The sequence below is a fragment of the Lissotriton helveticus genome, chromosome 10 (assembly GCF_964261635.1).
Source record: "Lissotriton helveticus chromosome 10, aLisHel1.1, whole genome shotgun sequence".
NCBI classification, from domain to species: domain Eukaryota; kingdom Metazoa; phylum Chordata; class Amphibia; order Caudata; family Salamandridae; genus Lissotriton; species Lissotriton helveticus.
This window is the reverse complement of record NC_136071.1, coordinates 84,017,749-84,034,876: the sequence shown is the minus strand read 5'-3', so window position 1 is coordinate 84,034,876 and position 17,128 is coordinate 84,017,749. Positions and strand designations below refer to the sequence as shown.

The 17,128-nt window shown below is 41.4% G+C and overlaps 1 protein-coding gene across 2 annotated transcripts in view; it reads right to left on the bottom strand.

The window, feature by feature from the left end:
- Window positions 1-486: 486 nt before the first annotated feature.
- The window catches only part of UBFD1 (ubiquitin family domain containing 1), a 66,423-nt gene continuing 49,781 nt past the window's right edge, over window positions 487-17,128 (bottom strand). For both annotated transcript variants that reach the window (XM_078664793.1, XM_078664794.1), the window contains one exon: window positions 487-4,349. In XM_078664793.1, the coding sequence (XP_078520919.1) occupies window positions 4,202-4,349 (148 nt within the window). In that variant the 3' untranslated portion in view covers window positions 487-4,201. The remainder of the gene's footprint in view (window positions 4,350-17,128) is intronic.

Here is a 17,128-nt window from a genome sequence, read left to right as displayed (position 1 = left end):
AAAATGTGTTCTTGTATCATGAACATGCATTGAGATATTCTACTGTATTATAAAGAATCCCATGATGGAGAAATGTGAACAAAATATGCAATGTGGATATAGCAGTCAAATCACGTTCTACTCCCTAGGAGTAGTAGATAAATGGAGCAGCGTAATGCAGAAGATATGAAGTGTTGGTGGTAGATCATGAAATCTGGTGAGGTCTGTAGCAGGCAAGGCAAATGCTTGGGTTCCATCAATTACGGAGAGTGCCCATCTCAGTAGTATGAATTAAATGACAGCATACTATGAATAATGTCTCATTTTTTGTCTACTTACTTCACTGATGTTCACACCATGTAATTCTAGGAAAACTCAACTAGCTGTGATTATGCTGTTAAAACACAGACGGGTACATCAAGTAGCACATTGTCAGAAACCACACACTGTCAAGCAGCAGCACTGGGAAACCACATATAGGATATGTCAAATGGAAACAAGTAGCTGTTTGGTTAAATGCTCTTTTATTATGTGTTACAAATTCTCTTGTGACTGTCATGCCTTTGAAAGATGCTGGACTGGCAAAGATAGCAAACTGAAGTCCTCCTTTGATCCACAGAAGAGAAGCTCTGGAAAGGCTTTCCAGCCAGGGTAGGAGAGTATTTGGCCATGTCCTCCATTTATTAACTAGCCTTCTTCTGATAGGATCACCAAAAGCTTGTGAAGGGAGTTCAGTGTCAATATCCATTCAATCCTTGACCTCATTGCAAGACCGACAACTTGAGTGCCAATAGTGCAAACAGTGACAGTGGTTTTGATATGGACACCTGTCCATTTGTAACTGTATTGAGACCACCAACTCATCTCACATGGGGTCACTGTGTGGCCACAAATGTTAATGACTTTCGGTCACTACTAACCTGAGTTAGGATCGAATGAGAGCCTACAGAAAGATACTGTATAGGTCCAACCAAAACAAGACAAGGCTCCGCATATCTGTACCATCCCCTATTCAGTTAGGGGTAAAAGATGCTCTCATGTTTAAATTTCCTACCGTGTCCAAAATCACCCATGTTGCATATATTCCTCATATCCAATCCTAGAGGTTAAACACACTTTACTATTCTGTCAATGCCCCTTGTCCTTAAATGTTGTGATTGCAGTCTCATAATAATCCCTCATGTATCTATCCATCAGTTGGAAGACACAACTGATAGACATGAATTTCACAAACAATTTAATCCCAAGGCTGAATTTTTTTTGTGTAAACCACCTAGAAGTGAAAGGTTCTGCATGAATCTTTCAATCTGCAGATCCCTTCACATTTAAATGAAAAGCTCTTGATATTTGCTTTCTTTCCTACAGACTTATCTACTCCCATACAGCCCGATTGGGTAATTGTACCCCAAGCAAGGTATTTAACTTGGGTAATGTGCACTGGCTGTACCAATCCTTCAAACTATAAAGATCCAAAAGATCCAGAAATGAAAAAACGTGCCCACCCCACCTTCACATAACCTAAGAGTTGAATGGCTCTGTAACCTTGGACCAAAAACGGGAGCTCCATCGTTCTAAGAGGTGAAAGGCTCTATATTAGAACCTGATTGGCTTTCAACTGTGAGTAACAAATAATTAATGTGTTCCACATCCTCAAAACATTTGACCAAGGACTTGCAAATTTAAGTTTACGTACCCTTCATGCTATCAGTAGCTACAATTGAAAATACGGACATACTTCTTTCAATATTCAAAAGTAAAAACAACGGCTGAAAGTAGCCATATTATAGTGTCCTTAAAACAGCCAGTCCTAAAATTGTACACCACACTCACTGTAGACAGCAATTCTGAACTTGATGTAATCCAGTTATCAGCACTAGGGCCATTCGATCACAAATTTAACGGGATATGCATCTCTTTTCCAATCTATCCTAAATTCAAGACTGTTGGTACTCTCGCAGTACCAAAGTGATTTATTTGTACCAGGGGCTCAGTATCCCCTTGCATCACTCAATTACCAGTTCTGGCGGTGGAAGGCCATTTCCCTCTACAGACTTCTGAGCCTATCAATTCTAGAGTAGAATGCTCCAAGCCATCCAGCTCCAGAGGTCTATACCCAGGTTTGATTCTATAGACTCTCAACTCCTAAGGATAAACTCCGAAGGCTCAGTATTTATAATAACCATTTAAATTATTAAAACATGGAGTGGGCAATGTTCAGTCACGTTTGCCATTCAGTCTTTAAGTTTAAATATTTAACATTTTTATGACAATCTCACCCGATCCATACAGTCTTAAAAAATAATTATACTGCGTGCCTATGCCAATCTTTCTGACAATAAATACTAGATAGTAAAGGATTTGTGAAAGTGAGTCAACTGTTAGCACACCATTTACAGGGGTATTAAGTTCCCAAGTACCTACCCCTTGCCACTTGGTTCTAGAGGTGAAGGGTCGTCTCTGTGGAAGATACCGATGTGTGTGAACCAAGTTACTCATCACAAATCTTTCATACAGAGTCCTATGATTGTATGAACTCTGCCTTGCACTTATCTGGGCCTGAGGACAGAACCATAGAAACAGATCTATGAAATAATTAATACTAGGGAACATAATACCAATACTGAGCCATCCAGTGAAAGAGATGAATTACAACGTGAAGCTGCTGATCCATTCAGAACCGTGAAAATCTGCATACTTGAGACAATTCCATAAGCACTGTAGCCCTAAAACTGGAAGGCTGCAGCAATTAAAAGCGAATTTCTGTCCAATGGATCCCAGGCTCTTAGATCCTGTGCAAATTAAATCAACCGTCTACTCAGAGTTTTTAAAGGAGTTCTGTGAATCACCCATGCAGATCTTGCAGACATTCTTCAAATCTTTTAAGTAGTCTTACATTAGATCAGACTGGTTTTAAACCATCCATAGGCACATTTAAAAAAGTGAGAAATATTAACGCTTAAAGATGACAGTAGGCATCGAGATGACACCGCTAGCCCAGAATACCAGGTGGTTCCACCACCTGCACACATTGGGACAATATCCAACAGCATCTGGTTTTTAAAACACTTACCATCCATTGCCTATAGGTTACTCTGGAAGCACAGAAAGCAGGGAGGGCAGCTGCTAGTCTCAAACAGTGTTCTCAATGAAGACTCGCCTGTGTGAAAAGATCTGTGCGTATAATATACAGCCAATAGTAATCACCAGAGGTAAAATAACACATAAACGTGTCACAGTGAAAAGCCACTGGATATTCACAGCTAACGTGCTTCTAAGATGACACATTCCTCAACCTTTTGTCCCATTTCATTTAAGAACTCTCCTTCACATTAAGTACAATGATATTTGGAGATCTCATTGGATATGTGTTCAAAGAGTCAGAAAGTGACAGACATGGACACTCTCTACACACCCACCCTCTAATCAAGTGAGATGCCCAGCAGGGACATTGGATAACAAGGGCTGCCCTGAATCAAACTTTAGAAGGTCTGCTTCGGCTCTTTTGGGGGAACAGGATGTTAAGGCAGAAATGGAAAAGAGATCTTCCTATCAAACATCCCAGCAAAATTAAACCACAAACTGCAAACTCAGGTGCTCCTCAGAAAGAAAGCTGTGGCACTATTCAACTGTTCAAATGCAAAACCTCTACCCACTGTCGCTGAAGGACAGAAAGAAGCAAAACCAAAAACTCTTTGGGATTAAAAAGCATAGTAATTAGTTCACAAAACTTCTTGCTACATAAGCAGCCACTTGGCCAGAAAAATTACTATGGCTTGTGAAAGATCAAGGTATTTAAAAAAACAAAAACATTTTGTTAATATGGAAAGTGCCAAATTAAGTGAAACAACTTGCAGTGCAACTAAGAAAATATTTGTCTTCTTTTCAAATCCAGTTAAAAAAAAATATATTTTTGTAATTTTTTGTGTCAAAACTTCCTGGAAGAGCTATTTCTTATATATATGTTTTGGCAGAATATTCTTATTTTCTCGCGAATATCATTTTCTGGATCAAGACGGGTTTCCTTTGTCTCTGAATACACCTGAAGCGGACTGCAGAACATTTGTTTTTAAGTTAAAAAATGAACTAAGAGTGGCCGGACGTCACCTCTGGCTCCCATCAATGTCGTGTGAAGGGTCAACAGTGTCAAAGTTCTATGGCAAACAGTGCCTGGATCCTCAAAGACCAGGTGATGGCAGGTCGTCCCCTCCTAATGTCCTGTTGTTTAGGGTCCGTCTCCTGCGCCAGAGGTGAACATGACTTCAAAAATACTGCCACTTGCCCAGGACGGTGTCCTTGATAGCGTCCACATACTGCGTTGGTACCCAATATACCCAATAATAGGAGGCTTCCGTCGGACCCAGCTGGAACGCCTGAGGACATCAAAACAAGACAGTATTTAAGCAGTAATGCACGCGCACATCAATTCATATTCCCACAATTAATACATTTTTTCACTTCATAATAACCACTTTTTATTCCCATGTTTCTACTTTTTGCAATGAACTCAAACTGCAACAATCTTTGAAGCTGGTTTGCTCAAAGCTGCGATTTTGGCAGAAAAGCAGGCTGTGGTCACAAAACTCGTACTAATAGCATTTTATCAGATGAAAATAGAGTGGGTACAGTGGCACATATTCACATCCAAGGGTAGTGTTACATGAAAATAATAAATTTGGTATTACGGTTTTCAAACCCCAATTTTGTTAATTCCTCTGAAAGTTAGTTACCAGTCGTAATGCCAGTATATTTTAGCCCAACAACCAATCTCAGGTAACCAACTCGGACACATGGGGCTGGAATCATTGTGAAAGCTTGCAAGCTACAAATTGGAAAAATCCAGGTCAAAATACCAAGGCACTACTCACTAGAAGGGCAGCTACCATTACAGTAAAGCGGCGGGGCTAGCAATGCTGTGCTCCCGAAAAGGGAGAGAACGCAATCGAAATACAAAAACCAACAGATGTATAAAAAACTAGCAGATGCAGTAAAACTTACAAAATGTGCGACTTTGGCAGACAGGCATGGGGGATTCCAGCCTCTTACAAACAATACAAGATGACCTAGGGGAGCGAAAGCCCTAAAGAAAGACAGGAAGTGGAACACTAGACCTAATAAAACCGAACGCTTTCAGTGCAGTAGTAGGTAGAGGGGTTACACTTTAGACAGCCACAGAAGAGTGTGTGACAATGGGTGAATATATCAGGTGTAACTTTTGTAATGTGAGACCACTCAATCGGAGCAAACAAATTATGAACCTTTGGGGACATAATTAAGCTGAAGTGGACGTATGCTTTCTCGAGCAAATTTCCAGGATGATACCCAGATTGTGCTCAGACCAGACAGAGACATGGATTGCTGGCCGGACCATTTCAAAAGGTCCCTATATTCAGTGACTAATAGGATTGATTCCATTTCCCTCAGACCCAACATAGACAAGCCAGAGTTCATAGTCTGCGAATATCCTTCCTTCTAAACCTCAAGTTGGTGGCTGGCTTCTGTTCGGATCACCTCCTACTCCTGTCACCAAGTCTTCGATGAAAAACATATTTTGGGCACAGTGATAAGCTCCACCTCTAATTGTTTGTTTATGTTGTATGTGATATAAAAAAATATGCCTAGAAAAGTTTAGGTTAGATTATGGTAATTTGTTTTTTGTAGGTTTAACGGATTGTTTATTCAGCACTTCACAACTTATTCAGAGGACAGCTGCCTGTTTAATTCTTGTTCTGCGCAGTGAGATCAGTGTCTCTGCCCATCTTCCTTGATGACATTGGATTCCTATGTACTAGCACGGTTCCTTTATGGCCGTGTGTTTTTGTCACAAAGTTCTCTAGAGTCTTTCCTCTAACAACTACACACCCACTATTTTTTCCTTCTATATCCACTCAAGGACTGGTCATTTCAGCCTTCTTCACTGAGTAAAAGTCCCTAAATTCAGGAAGGCCCCAATGGGAAATCATGCTTTCTACATAGTTACTGGCAAAGCACAGAACACACCCACCCTTTAAATCTCCACCCTGAAAAATGGCTCACCAAAATGTGTAAATTGTTAAAAACCCATCTATTCTCCACTTAACTGTTCTTTGGCTTCTCCTTGGTAGCAGTCCTTTTAGCAACAGGACACCCCTTTCCTGGAAATTGCACACATTTTGGGGATATATGGAGAATGAAATCAAAAGCTTCACCCTAAGTTATACTTCTCTTCAGCAAAAACAAGGAAAAGGGTGGGTATGTTATTTGTTCTCCACTTAGATTCCCCCTGCATTAACCTGTATCAGACAAGGAGGGTCGCTAACTTCTACTGAATTGGTAGATGTGGCACAGAGCAATCTTGCGGATAGTGGTCTGTGCACTGAATCAGGAGAAGCATGCAATCCAAAAGCTGCGAACTGGAGTGAAAAGGCCCTGTGGTGGTAAAGGAGATGGGAATCTAAGAATGGATGTGCCACTGGACTGATAACGGTGGAAGGGAGTGGAGCACACTCAGAGAAGGGAACAGATTTTGGCCTAGTATAAGCCTTGAGGATGAGAGAAGGGGAAGAGCTAGATTATACACATTAGCCTTCTTTTAAGTCTTATGCCAGAATAGTTAAGATGTATTGACATCAAACGCGGGCCCCCAGCTGGATGAGGTGACACTTGGGGTTGATGCTGTTTTTTCATGCTCTAATGACTCAATCCCTGACGTAAAGGGGTGAGAGTGGCGTCAATCACAAAAGACCTGGGATAGCGGATCAGTGATTGTTTATTTAAAACACCCTTCGCAAAAGAACCTATTCATTCCTAAATTAGAGTTTGTCTGCTTTAATAACTCTGGGAATGTGAGCTACTGAAGATCTGGGGCTCCTTCAAGGTAGCTATACTGGGCATGTGTATCGCATAAATGGCTAGAAAAAAGAAGAACATGGAACTAACACTAAAGGGCTTTCTGGGAGAACACCAGGTATTATAAGGAAACAATTTTCCAGAAATTATGGCGAAAAGCTTTAGTGGTCAGGTGCGCTTCATGGTACCAAGTAAGGTAGAATCCTGCAAAGAAAACATAAGTAAATGATCTTTGAAGGGGGAGGCAAAGCTGGTTAGCTGGTAGCGGCCACAGTTAGAAAGATACAAGCTAAATCCTATATAGGCAATTAAGGGGAGTAGATGGACATAAGAGGAACAGCCCATGCTAAGAGTGTTTAGGCAATATTATCCCAAACTATACACAAAGAAGTCACAGGTGCAGAGGCTATTACAGAATACATTCTCGAGGTAGCCGTGACACCCTGACAGAAATGCAAAGGGACCAACTAGTGCAACATATCACTTTGGAAGGGCCCTGGCATCTAATGGCTTTGGCCCAGACTTCTACAAGTCTTTCTGGCTGAACCTAAAAGGACTGATGCCCATCTATTTAACACATTTGCAGACATAGGTGTGGTGACTATTTCAATGACAGAGGTGACAATGTTGGCATTACTAATATCGGGCAAGAACCCAGAGGAATACAGTTCATACTGTCCAGGTTTCTTCCTAAATTTCAAAGCTAAACTGTTCAAGACAATCCTGGAACTTCACATTAATGAATTAATGTCCAGCTAAACAGTGGCATTCACACGGAAAAGATCAGTTGGAGAAAATAGGAAAAGAAGTGGTTCACCTAACAGATATAGCAAACAAGCATAGGGAGAGCACACTGTTCTCGTCATTGGATGCCAAGAAAGCAGTTGATAGAATAAAGTGGGCCTGGTTTTGGGCTTTTCTTTCTGGAGTATAGTTCTGGCAGGATAAACTGCACCCAGATAAGAGTAAACAACAGATATTAACACGGGATCATCTTAGAGCAGGGCAAGAGAAAGAGCTGCGCTTGGTCACGTTTACTTTATGCACTATACCTCAAGGCTTTCATGAATAGGGTCCGCAAAGTAAGAAAAATTGCACAGTTCAATTTTGGGCTAGATGACCTTAACCTGACCTAAGCAGATGATGACCCTGAATCTTTATCAAACCCAGCTCTAGAGTTTGCCTTGACAACAGGCAACCAACACTAAGAGAATGAACCAGTGTTGGAGATGTGGACAGATGGGTACAATTTCTCACACACTGTGGGACTGTACCAATATATTACATACATAAGCTGACTTTTTCAAATCAAATGAATAAAGTAAATACTTACTTTTGAAAATTCATTTTCAGCTTTTATGTAAATGTCATAGTGGAACAATAACAAAACAGTAATCCAGGTGGTAATCAGGTCATGGTTGGACTACGGTATCATTCTTTATATTGGTTTATCTGCTGCAATGCTGAAAAAACTGCAGCTTATCCAAAACAATGCTAAGAGATTGTTATTAGCAATCCCTAAGCCTTATTCACTATCTAAACATTTGCATGGCCTCAGGTGAAAAGGGATGTGTTTTAAGGTTATTTGTATCCATCACTGAGCTCTCTCAGATAAAGGGCGTCTGATATAAGATCTCCTCTAACATTACTTACAATCCAGCATTCATTCTGCTTTCGCATGCCTGGCAGCAGTTTAAAATAAAAATACAAATAATAATAATAAGCTTGCCTGGGTGGCAGATACATTTTTATCAATGTGCATTGAAATCTGAAATGCACTTGATCAGATCACAATCAAATGTCTTGATCTTTAGAAAAAAAATACCTAAAAGCGCCTTTTCAATTTCACTCTAATGTTTAATAGAAGTTCACCCCTTCGGGGATATTTCCAACATACGGGTAATTATAGGCTTAAAGGTCACCGAAAACCCTAAAAGTATTTTACTGGGATGGGTGCAAGAAGAGCCCTTCTGGACCGAAAAGGGAAGGGGTTGTCAATCTTTGATTAAATGACTATTAATTTCAGTCAAGCCCTTCGTTCAACACAATCGGGAATGGTCTAGAAAATGTGTGGTTCATTTTGAGACTAGAACCAATAGTGGACACCATGCAAGGAACGGCTGCATGCAGCTTTCTCTATTATATAAGGACCATGGGTGGTGGGGGGAGGGGGGGAGGGGAGCATAGTCTTTGTAAAAGAAAAATAGATAGGCAACAAATGCTCATGATGAATAAAGGAGATTGAAAGGATCACAAAAGCAAACATACCAATTGAAAATTCAGAAATGTATTGCCTTGTGTCTCGAAGACCAAGAAAGAAAAAGTTACTTATCTGTAACTGCAGTTCTCATTGGTGTCTTTCATTGTTCACATGCTTGAATACTGCCCAGAAGTCAGACAGGTAACCCTCAGTAACCAAGGTTTAATAGCAGTGCACCTATTCACAAAACAGTGGTAGAGCCATAGACAATATACAACCAATCCACCTAATTTTATGGCCCAAGCTTCAACCAGTCAGAAGGGCAGGCACCTATCTCAATACCCCTTACAGGCTCCAACTCCTAGATTTTCTGAGCTCATCAGAAATTAAAGAATACACATGAGCCTCATTATAGAAAAAGGTGAGAAGGGGGCTCTCCTGAAATCTCTGAAACCTACTGAATCCTTGAAGAACTGCAGTTACAAGAAATTAGTTTTGTCTTCTTTTTTAGAATTGGCCTTACACCGATTCACATGCTTGAATATGGAGTTTAAAAGAGTCATCCTCACAGTAATACACAAATGTCCATGTAGAAGGCAGGAATGAAGCTCACCTATGGAAACAAGATTACACAGAAAAGTCTGTCCCACTGTCATTTCTGACTTCAATTCCATCGGGGTGTAGTAATGTCTGGAAAATACATGTGTGAACTTCTATGTTTCAGCATTACACGTGTCACTGCCATCCCTCTGGTAGAACAAGCTCATACTCTCCCTTCAATAAGCCTGTTCACAGTGATACGACCACGTGTCACGCACAAGACAATCCATATAGGAATACCTAGTTGACACAGGAGATTTTCCTTACTGATATGTCCAAATGTTATAAGGAGCTGGTCCCTCAGGTGATAGTTCTCAGTTCTCTGAAGATAACATTTTAGACATTTCTTTGCAATCAGAGTGTGGAATGTTCTCTTTGCCACTGTTTTGGAAAAAAACTTTCGAAAAGACACCTGATGATTTAAATGAAATAGCTGCACCCTTGGGATAAGTTTTGGATTTGTTTGCACATTGTCTTTACAAAAACGTATACATGGTTCTAGTTGTGTAGAAATACATCATGAAAACAACAAAAGGCTGGTCAGGCCTCTTAGATAATAAGAAAAGGTTGAATAAATGTACATTAACTGAAGAATACCGGAATCCTCATTGAATCAGCTAAAAAAAGAAGTTAAAAACGAATTAGATTATATATTAACTGGATCAATATTTCTACCCAAATGTAAAAGCTTTTCCAGTTCATTCCATAGGAACTCAAAATAGAAGGTGCTTTAGCCACTGCTAATATCCTATACGTCATTCGGAAGATCTAAAGCACCAAATTTGAATTCCTGAGGAGGCGAACTGTGAGAGGCAGGAAGGAAAGATTGTGATATATTCTGTGCATTGTGCCATGACAGGAGAAGTGGATCTGTTTATAATTGTACGGGTGTCTGGAAAGATATCTTTCAAAGCTCTGGAAACCAGTGTAGCCTTGGCCAGGCTGGAGATTTCAAGATCCCTTTGCAAGACAGTGCGCTCATTTTGCAGAGCACTCTGGGAACCAGAAGAATCACAGGGAAGGAGTATATGAACCTGTAAAGTGACTGAGAACACTCCCTTTGGGATGCCCGACAGTGCCATCTGCTTGTGAAAGACATATTTGAAGTTGTGGTCCACAGTGAACATATCCCACTTTGGTGTCCGCAAGCGAGCAATATAAGATTAAGTTGCCTACTGTCCAATTCCCATTCGGTGGTCTCCAAAACACAAAAAATCAGCTGGGAACATCCACACAAAAATTTCCACATCTCGTACATGTTGTGCATATAGAGCCATTGTTCTCCATGGCCCAAAACCAGAGTTTCTGGGTCTAAAAATCATACAGAGCGATCTATTGCCCCCGGTTTGTGGATGTAGTACATCGTTGTACCGTTTTTCCATTCAAATTTATACTTCGAAATCCCTTACTCAGAACAGAAAGTATTTGAGAGCTAATCTCACTGCCATGGGTTCTGGAAGATATAAGTTAAATTTCTATTCCAATAATAACCAATTTTCCCCTTTTAGGAGTGTGGTTCAAATGAGCTCCCCATCCAAGTTTAAAGACATTTGTTGATAAGAATACTTGAGGGTTCAAGGGAAACAGAGAATGGCCAGCCAGTAAGTGGTCTATTATTGTTCACCAAATTAGCAATTTTTCATTCTCTCTCTCACACTGACCGTCAAAATAGTCTCAGTATTCCTGACACCACTGTGCATTTAAGCTGTTCCGGACTGGCCTCATTCCTAAACGACATTGTGGAACCAACACGATGCATGATATATGCTGTAGCAATAGCTTCAACTTCCTTACGAGTTTTCAAAATGAACTAATAGCCAGCTGTTGAAGCAGGAGATTCTTTCTGTTCTTAATTTTATCCGCAACAATCCTTGCCCCCAAGAAAACCCAATGTTTGGAGGGATTTGTTTTCATATTTCGGGGATGAAAGAAGCAACAGTGTCTTTTGAACTGCACTCTAAGCCAGACCATAAGAAGGAACCTTGATCAGTTACTCATACAAGTAAGGCTAAACTGACAAACCATGGCACAGAGGAAGACAGCCACCAGTACCGAACACGTTTAATAAGTTTGTCACCAATTTTATTTCAAAGATAATACTAACCCTCAGTAACACTTTTTTTTGGGAGGATACTCTTTTCTAACCACAGATTCCGCACATCAGAATACTTCCAGGCACTGGGCTGAATCTGGAGGCTTACTAGCAATGCTCCTGCGTGCTGCCTGGCAGCACTGTGTGGCACTGCACTGGTTCCAACCCGTCCTCCTGAAGAGACTAACTGAAGCCACAAAGCACTAACCCTGCATGCTGATTTCAATTTCTCTTTTGGTGCTCACAGGTGTGGAGCTGAAGAATTGTTGGTACCAGTGTGCGGATTCCCAACTTGGGACCTTTGTAGGTGTTGAAAAGAGGCCACACCACAAAACACGGAGGTGGGAAGGCAATGAGGACTATGTGGGCAGATGTAGTACCTTACAAGAAGAGTTTAATGAAGTCAGAAATTGATCTTCTGACTGCTACTTTTAACCGCAGATTCCTCTGTTTAGAATAGATACCAAAGATGTACTTGCTCACCCTAAAGGGTCTGTGGAGTGGGTGCAGGTGAAAAAGTCTTGCAGGAACAAATAGGCAGAACGCCCTCCCAGCTAGACCCAGCTCTCAAGGCAGTAGTGCTTTGTGAACATGAGCACTGATGCCCATGTCACAGCCTGGCAGATGTTAAGGACAGGTACTCTACCAGTCAACACAGTGGTAGCACCCCTGGCCAAGATGGAATGGGCTCTCAGACCTTCTGGAGATTTTTTTTTGTCTACTGTTAGGCAGATCTTGATACAAAGGTCAATCCACAGCGGCAGGTCCTCTTCTCAACAGCCTTCCCTTTCTGTGCTTGGGGAGCCCCACAAAAACTCATCTTCTACACAGTGTTCTTTGGTATGATCAATGTACAAGCCTAAAGCCCTTTTGGAATCTAACTGATGAAGCCTCTCCTTTTCTTTTGAGGGGTGAGGGAAGCAAAACAGGAATAAAGAGTGATATATTGTCCAACGAGGCAAGGAATCACAACTTCAGGCAAGAACGCCGTCGGAGTTCTCAAACAGCAATTTATCTGGGGAAAAATGGGGTTTAGGGAAGTTGCACTGAGAGTACCTGAAGCTCTCTCACAAGATGAGATGAAGTAATCGCAATGAGGAAGATAGTCTTCAAAGTCAAGAGACATAGCACAGAGAGCAGCTATGCATTGGCTCTGGAACGTTAAGACCAAATTAACACCACACTGTAGCATCACAACTGATTTAGGAGGAAATGTCTGCCAAACCCTTTATAAGCCTCATCACAACATTCTATTTTACACAACGGGATTGATCCAGACAACATTGAAAGGCTGAAATGTCTGACAACAAAACCTTTTATAGTGCCCACTATAAGGCCTTGGTAGGCCAAAGACAAAATAAAATAATGTTCGCTAGCATGGTCAAGGGTCTATCTTGCGGATACCACACCAGGCCACAAATCTGTCCTAGCACCTGACATAAATGGACTATGTGCTCAGGCATTTGGCGATGAGCATGAGATACATCACTTCCAAAGGCAGATTAAATGCAGTCAACTGCTGCGGCTCAATCTCCAAGCATAGAGGTGTACACAGTGCACGTTTGGGTGAGGGACAGAGAGATCCTCTCGAAGTGGGAGCCTAATTGGTGACAGCAGTCATGCTCAGAAATTCAGAATGTAGATAGCATTCACAATCTCACAGATGCTGCCTGCTTAGCTCATCCGCTCAGATGTTCAAAGATCTCCCCGCTGCTGGCTAGTGATCAGGGAAATGCCCTTATTAGCCAACCAACTACAGAGGGGCAAAGCCTCCTGGCACAGGCTTCATGACCCCACTCTGCCTTGCTTGTTGCAATACCACAGGTCTGTGGTCTTGTCCAAACAAATCTGCACCGGCCTCTCCTTTTTGGATGCCAGGAAGTTCTTCAGTGCCAGACAAATGACTTCCAGCTTTAAAAGATTGATAGGAGCCAGGCTTCTGTTGGAGACCAGAATATGAATTCCTCATTCCAGTAGTGATCCGTTCATCACCTCTGGGTGGGGAAGTGAGAGGGGTCTGCGTGTGGAACAATTGCATTTGAGCAGCAATCACTGCAGATTGGAAGCGGTCTCTTCTGAAATCCAGATGGCATTCACTACATTTTTGGTGTGGGGCCCACTGGAACTTCAGATTCCAATGCAGAGTTCCCTATGTGCCACTTGGTGTAGTTGACCAGGAAGATACAGTAGGCTAAGAGGCCACAAGGTAACAATTGAATGGAGAACATAATTTACCTGCTTCATAATCTGGATTCCTCAAATTTCTCAAAACTGCTTTCGTAAAACATTTCAGTCTTTGTTGGGCTATTAATTATTCGTGCTTACATATCTTGTCTACCAGAAAATTCTAGAACAGATTCCCTTTCGTCAACGAGTTTGTGTGGAACATTTGCTATTGTTCCAAGGATGACAACCATCACTTCATGGTGCAGAATATGCAAATGCTTTGTAAGCAAGCATCCTTTGCAAGTGGAAAATGTGGTGTCTTTTTTCCAAAGACTGAGCGCTGTGACCTAGAGCCACAATCCCCAGATTAGTCTGTGCAAATTTCTTCCCAGATGCAAACTACATGTATTTTTGCACCCTTCTACTCAGTGATAGAGAAGCAGATGGGATCACTGCTTTTTGGTTGGGCTACAGTTGGATCCAGAGCCTTCTTTGCATTTACCTCAAAATCTGAATAACTCATGGACTTGTTGGTATTGCTGGTAAAATTGCGTACACCAGTGAAGAATTTGAACACTTTGCTTTGACCCATCGTCTGCTTCTGGTCCCAGTTATACCCATCTAATCTACTTAAGATCACTGAGGAATTTACAGTGCATGTAGATATAGTTTTGTTGTTGAAACATTCTTGCCAATATGGCACAGCTTCTTCATCCTGTGATCAGAATTTAAGAGATCTCCACAAATTGAGAGAGTGTGAGAGTGTGTATATATATATATATATATATATATATATATATATATATATATATATTTTATTTATTTTTTCCAGCCAAACACTCTCCTCCATGCAAGAAAGAAGTCCGGGCCACTTTTGAGTTGCAAAGCGTATTTTAATTCAGAAGGCTTTCTCTCGACGCGTTTCGCAGGTGAGACCTGCTTTTTCACGAGAACGAGTGAACTGCATTACATTGCATAAATACAAAGTCACCTGGTATTGACGTCATACCAATAACGATAGAAAACAGACTCGCCGGTGAGCTACTGGGCTGAGTTCGTGTTGAGGTACTGAGTTTTACGAGTGGAAAGCCCAAAAGCCTTAAATAAAACATTGTTTCAAAGTGGAGCATAACATGAAAACAATCGAAACATTCCATTGTAAATCATGCATCAAGTCATCACATTGCGTAAGTATAAGCACGGGACCGTTTGCTCAGTGTTTGCAGCCATAAACAATCACTTAACTTAGATGCAGAGTATGCAGTTATAAATCGTAACGTGCACAACATCAGTAAACGTGAGCACAGTGAGTCCTGCTCCTGTGAGCTGTGTCTCAATAATGTTCTTGCGTATACTCCTAAGCCCATGTGGGCAAAAATACAAAATCACAATGTTGATCGCTTAGTTAACTCCTGCCCAAGTGGGCCACCTCATGAAGTAAAGCGCTCCATTGGGTGGTAGACGGCATGTTCCAATGCCAAACGTAAAAAATTAAGCTTAAATTCAGCATGGGTTCCACAGTCATACGATGTCTACACCAGTGCAGTCCCTCTCACAGTGTTGAACAGATTCCCACATTTATATCACCACACAGTTCTGTAAACATAAACGTCGGGGTCCGGTTCAGAGGAGAAGCTAGGTGCCTAAGCGGGTGGCGAGCGTTGAGGGCGGTGTGCCAGGTACGCTCCTACCCCCCTCCCGAGACCCATGGTGCAGCTAGCGCCATAAACTAAAGTGCAGAAACACTCCTAATTTAGGAGCTTTTGGATTGAGCTAGTAGCTCTTCCTTTTGCACTTTTTCACTATTTTTACCTTTTCACTTTCACGTCCCCAGGTTAGGGTGGACGATTAGAGAGTCCATACCGCCGGGGTTCACACTAGTCCTGACGAATGCCGAGGTAAATTAACACCACTCTAAAGGCTGAAACATGTTGACTGACTTAACTTAATCTCTGAATTAAACCAAACCCTTACCTTTGGCTGTAAATTCAGACACATAGGAACCTTTTTAATCGTGTCATAGGGATCCACTAATAAAAGTTTTTTTGAGATACTCTTTAGACACTTTTATCTATATTCCTCACTGCACGCCTATTCACACAACCAGCTCCGCAGTCTTCTGGCGTCGTAGCACACCAAAGAGGCACTCGGCCTCTGCGGTGGGGCCCAATGATGAAGCATGACACTGACTAGGTGGGTGTGTGAGGGCCTTCCTATCCACCCTAATTGGGTGTTTAAACTCCTTCTTTACATAGCTCCTTCTCTGTGGATGTTGAGACACATTTAACCTCTCTTCTTTTGTTTATACATGATAACCGGGGACTAAGAGAGTGTTCCTTAATCTCCCTGCCTCTCCCTTTGATTCTTTGTAAATGCTTTAACAGCAGTGCTTGTTAAAAGATGAGCAACAGCATGACACATTAGTTGTCTGACAGTATGCCTAATCCTGAGGAGGCACATTTTCAAAGTAATAAGCATAAGGGAAGCTCTTTCATGATACCTTTACAAAAACATGTTCAGTGATCCGACAGTGAAGCCCTAGATACGTCAAAATCACTTTGCCTCCTCACAGATTGTACCGGCGTTCATCCCCAAAGACAGAGGGTCCAGCATAGCATCATGCTCAACAAAGAAAATGGAAGGATGAATCCCTACTCCTAATACATCAATATGAACATCATATCCTACTTAACAAACCCTTTTTGAGTATTTTAACTTTTTAGTTGTTCCCTTGGCACACATTCCCTTTGGTGTCAATCCGATTCAAATTTAACACTGCAATAATCATGTAATTTATTTTTGCCAGGACAAGTATATTGCATGCTCCAGTGACTCAGGTTTCTCTCCCTGTAAAGAAGGGAAGTATGGGGATTGAGGCAAAACTCACAGTGAGTGACAGTGTTTAAGGATGTTGAAACAACTTCAATTTTCTGTTAATTTATCATTAATTTGTACATGGACATTAATGTATTTCCAAATCAAACCACAAAGTTTCAAACAAACCGCAACTGCTTAAGATCTTCCATTGGAAGCTCAAATTGAATGCGGTTTCTGCACTAGTTCCTGCAAGGTCGGGGTACTATTTTAGAGCCCTCCACACCTGTTTGTATGTATGAAACTCCAGATGAGACTAAATACCTTAAGTAGGGCAATATGTCCAATCTATGGGACAGAACCTTGGCGTGTGTGCCAATAAATGGAAACTGTTACTTACCCGGTAAGCATCTAGTATATAGTGTTGTAGATTCAGATGCTGTGCATACTCC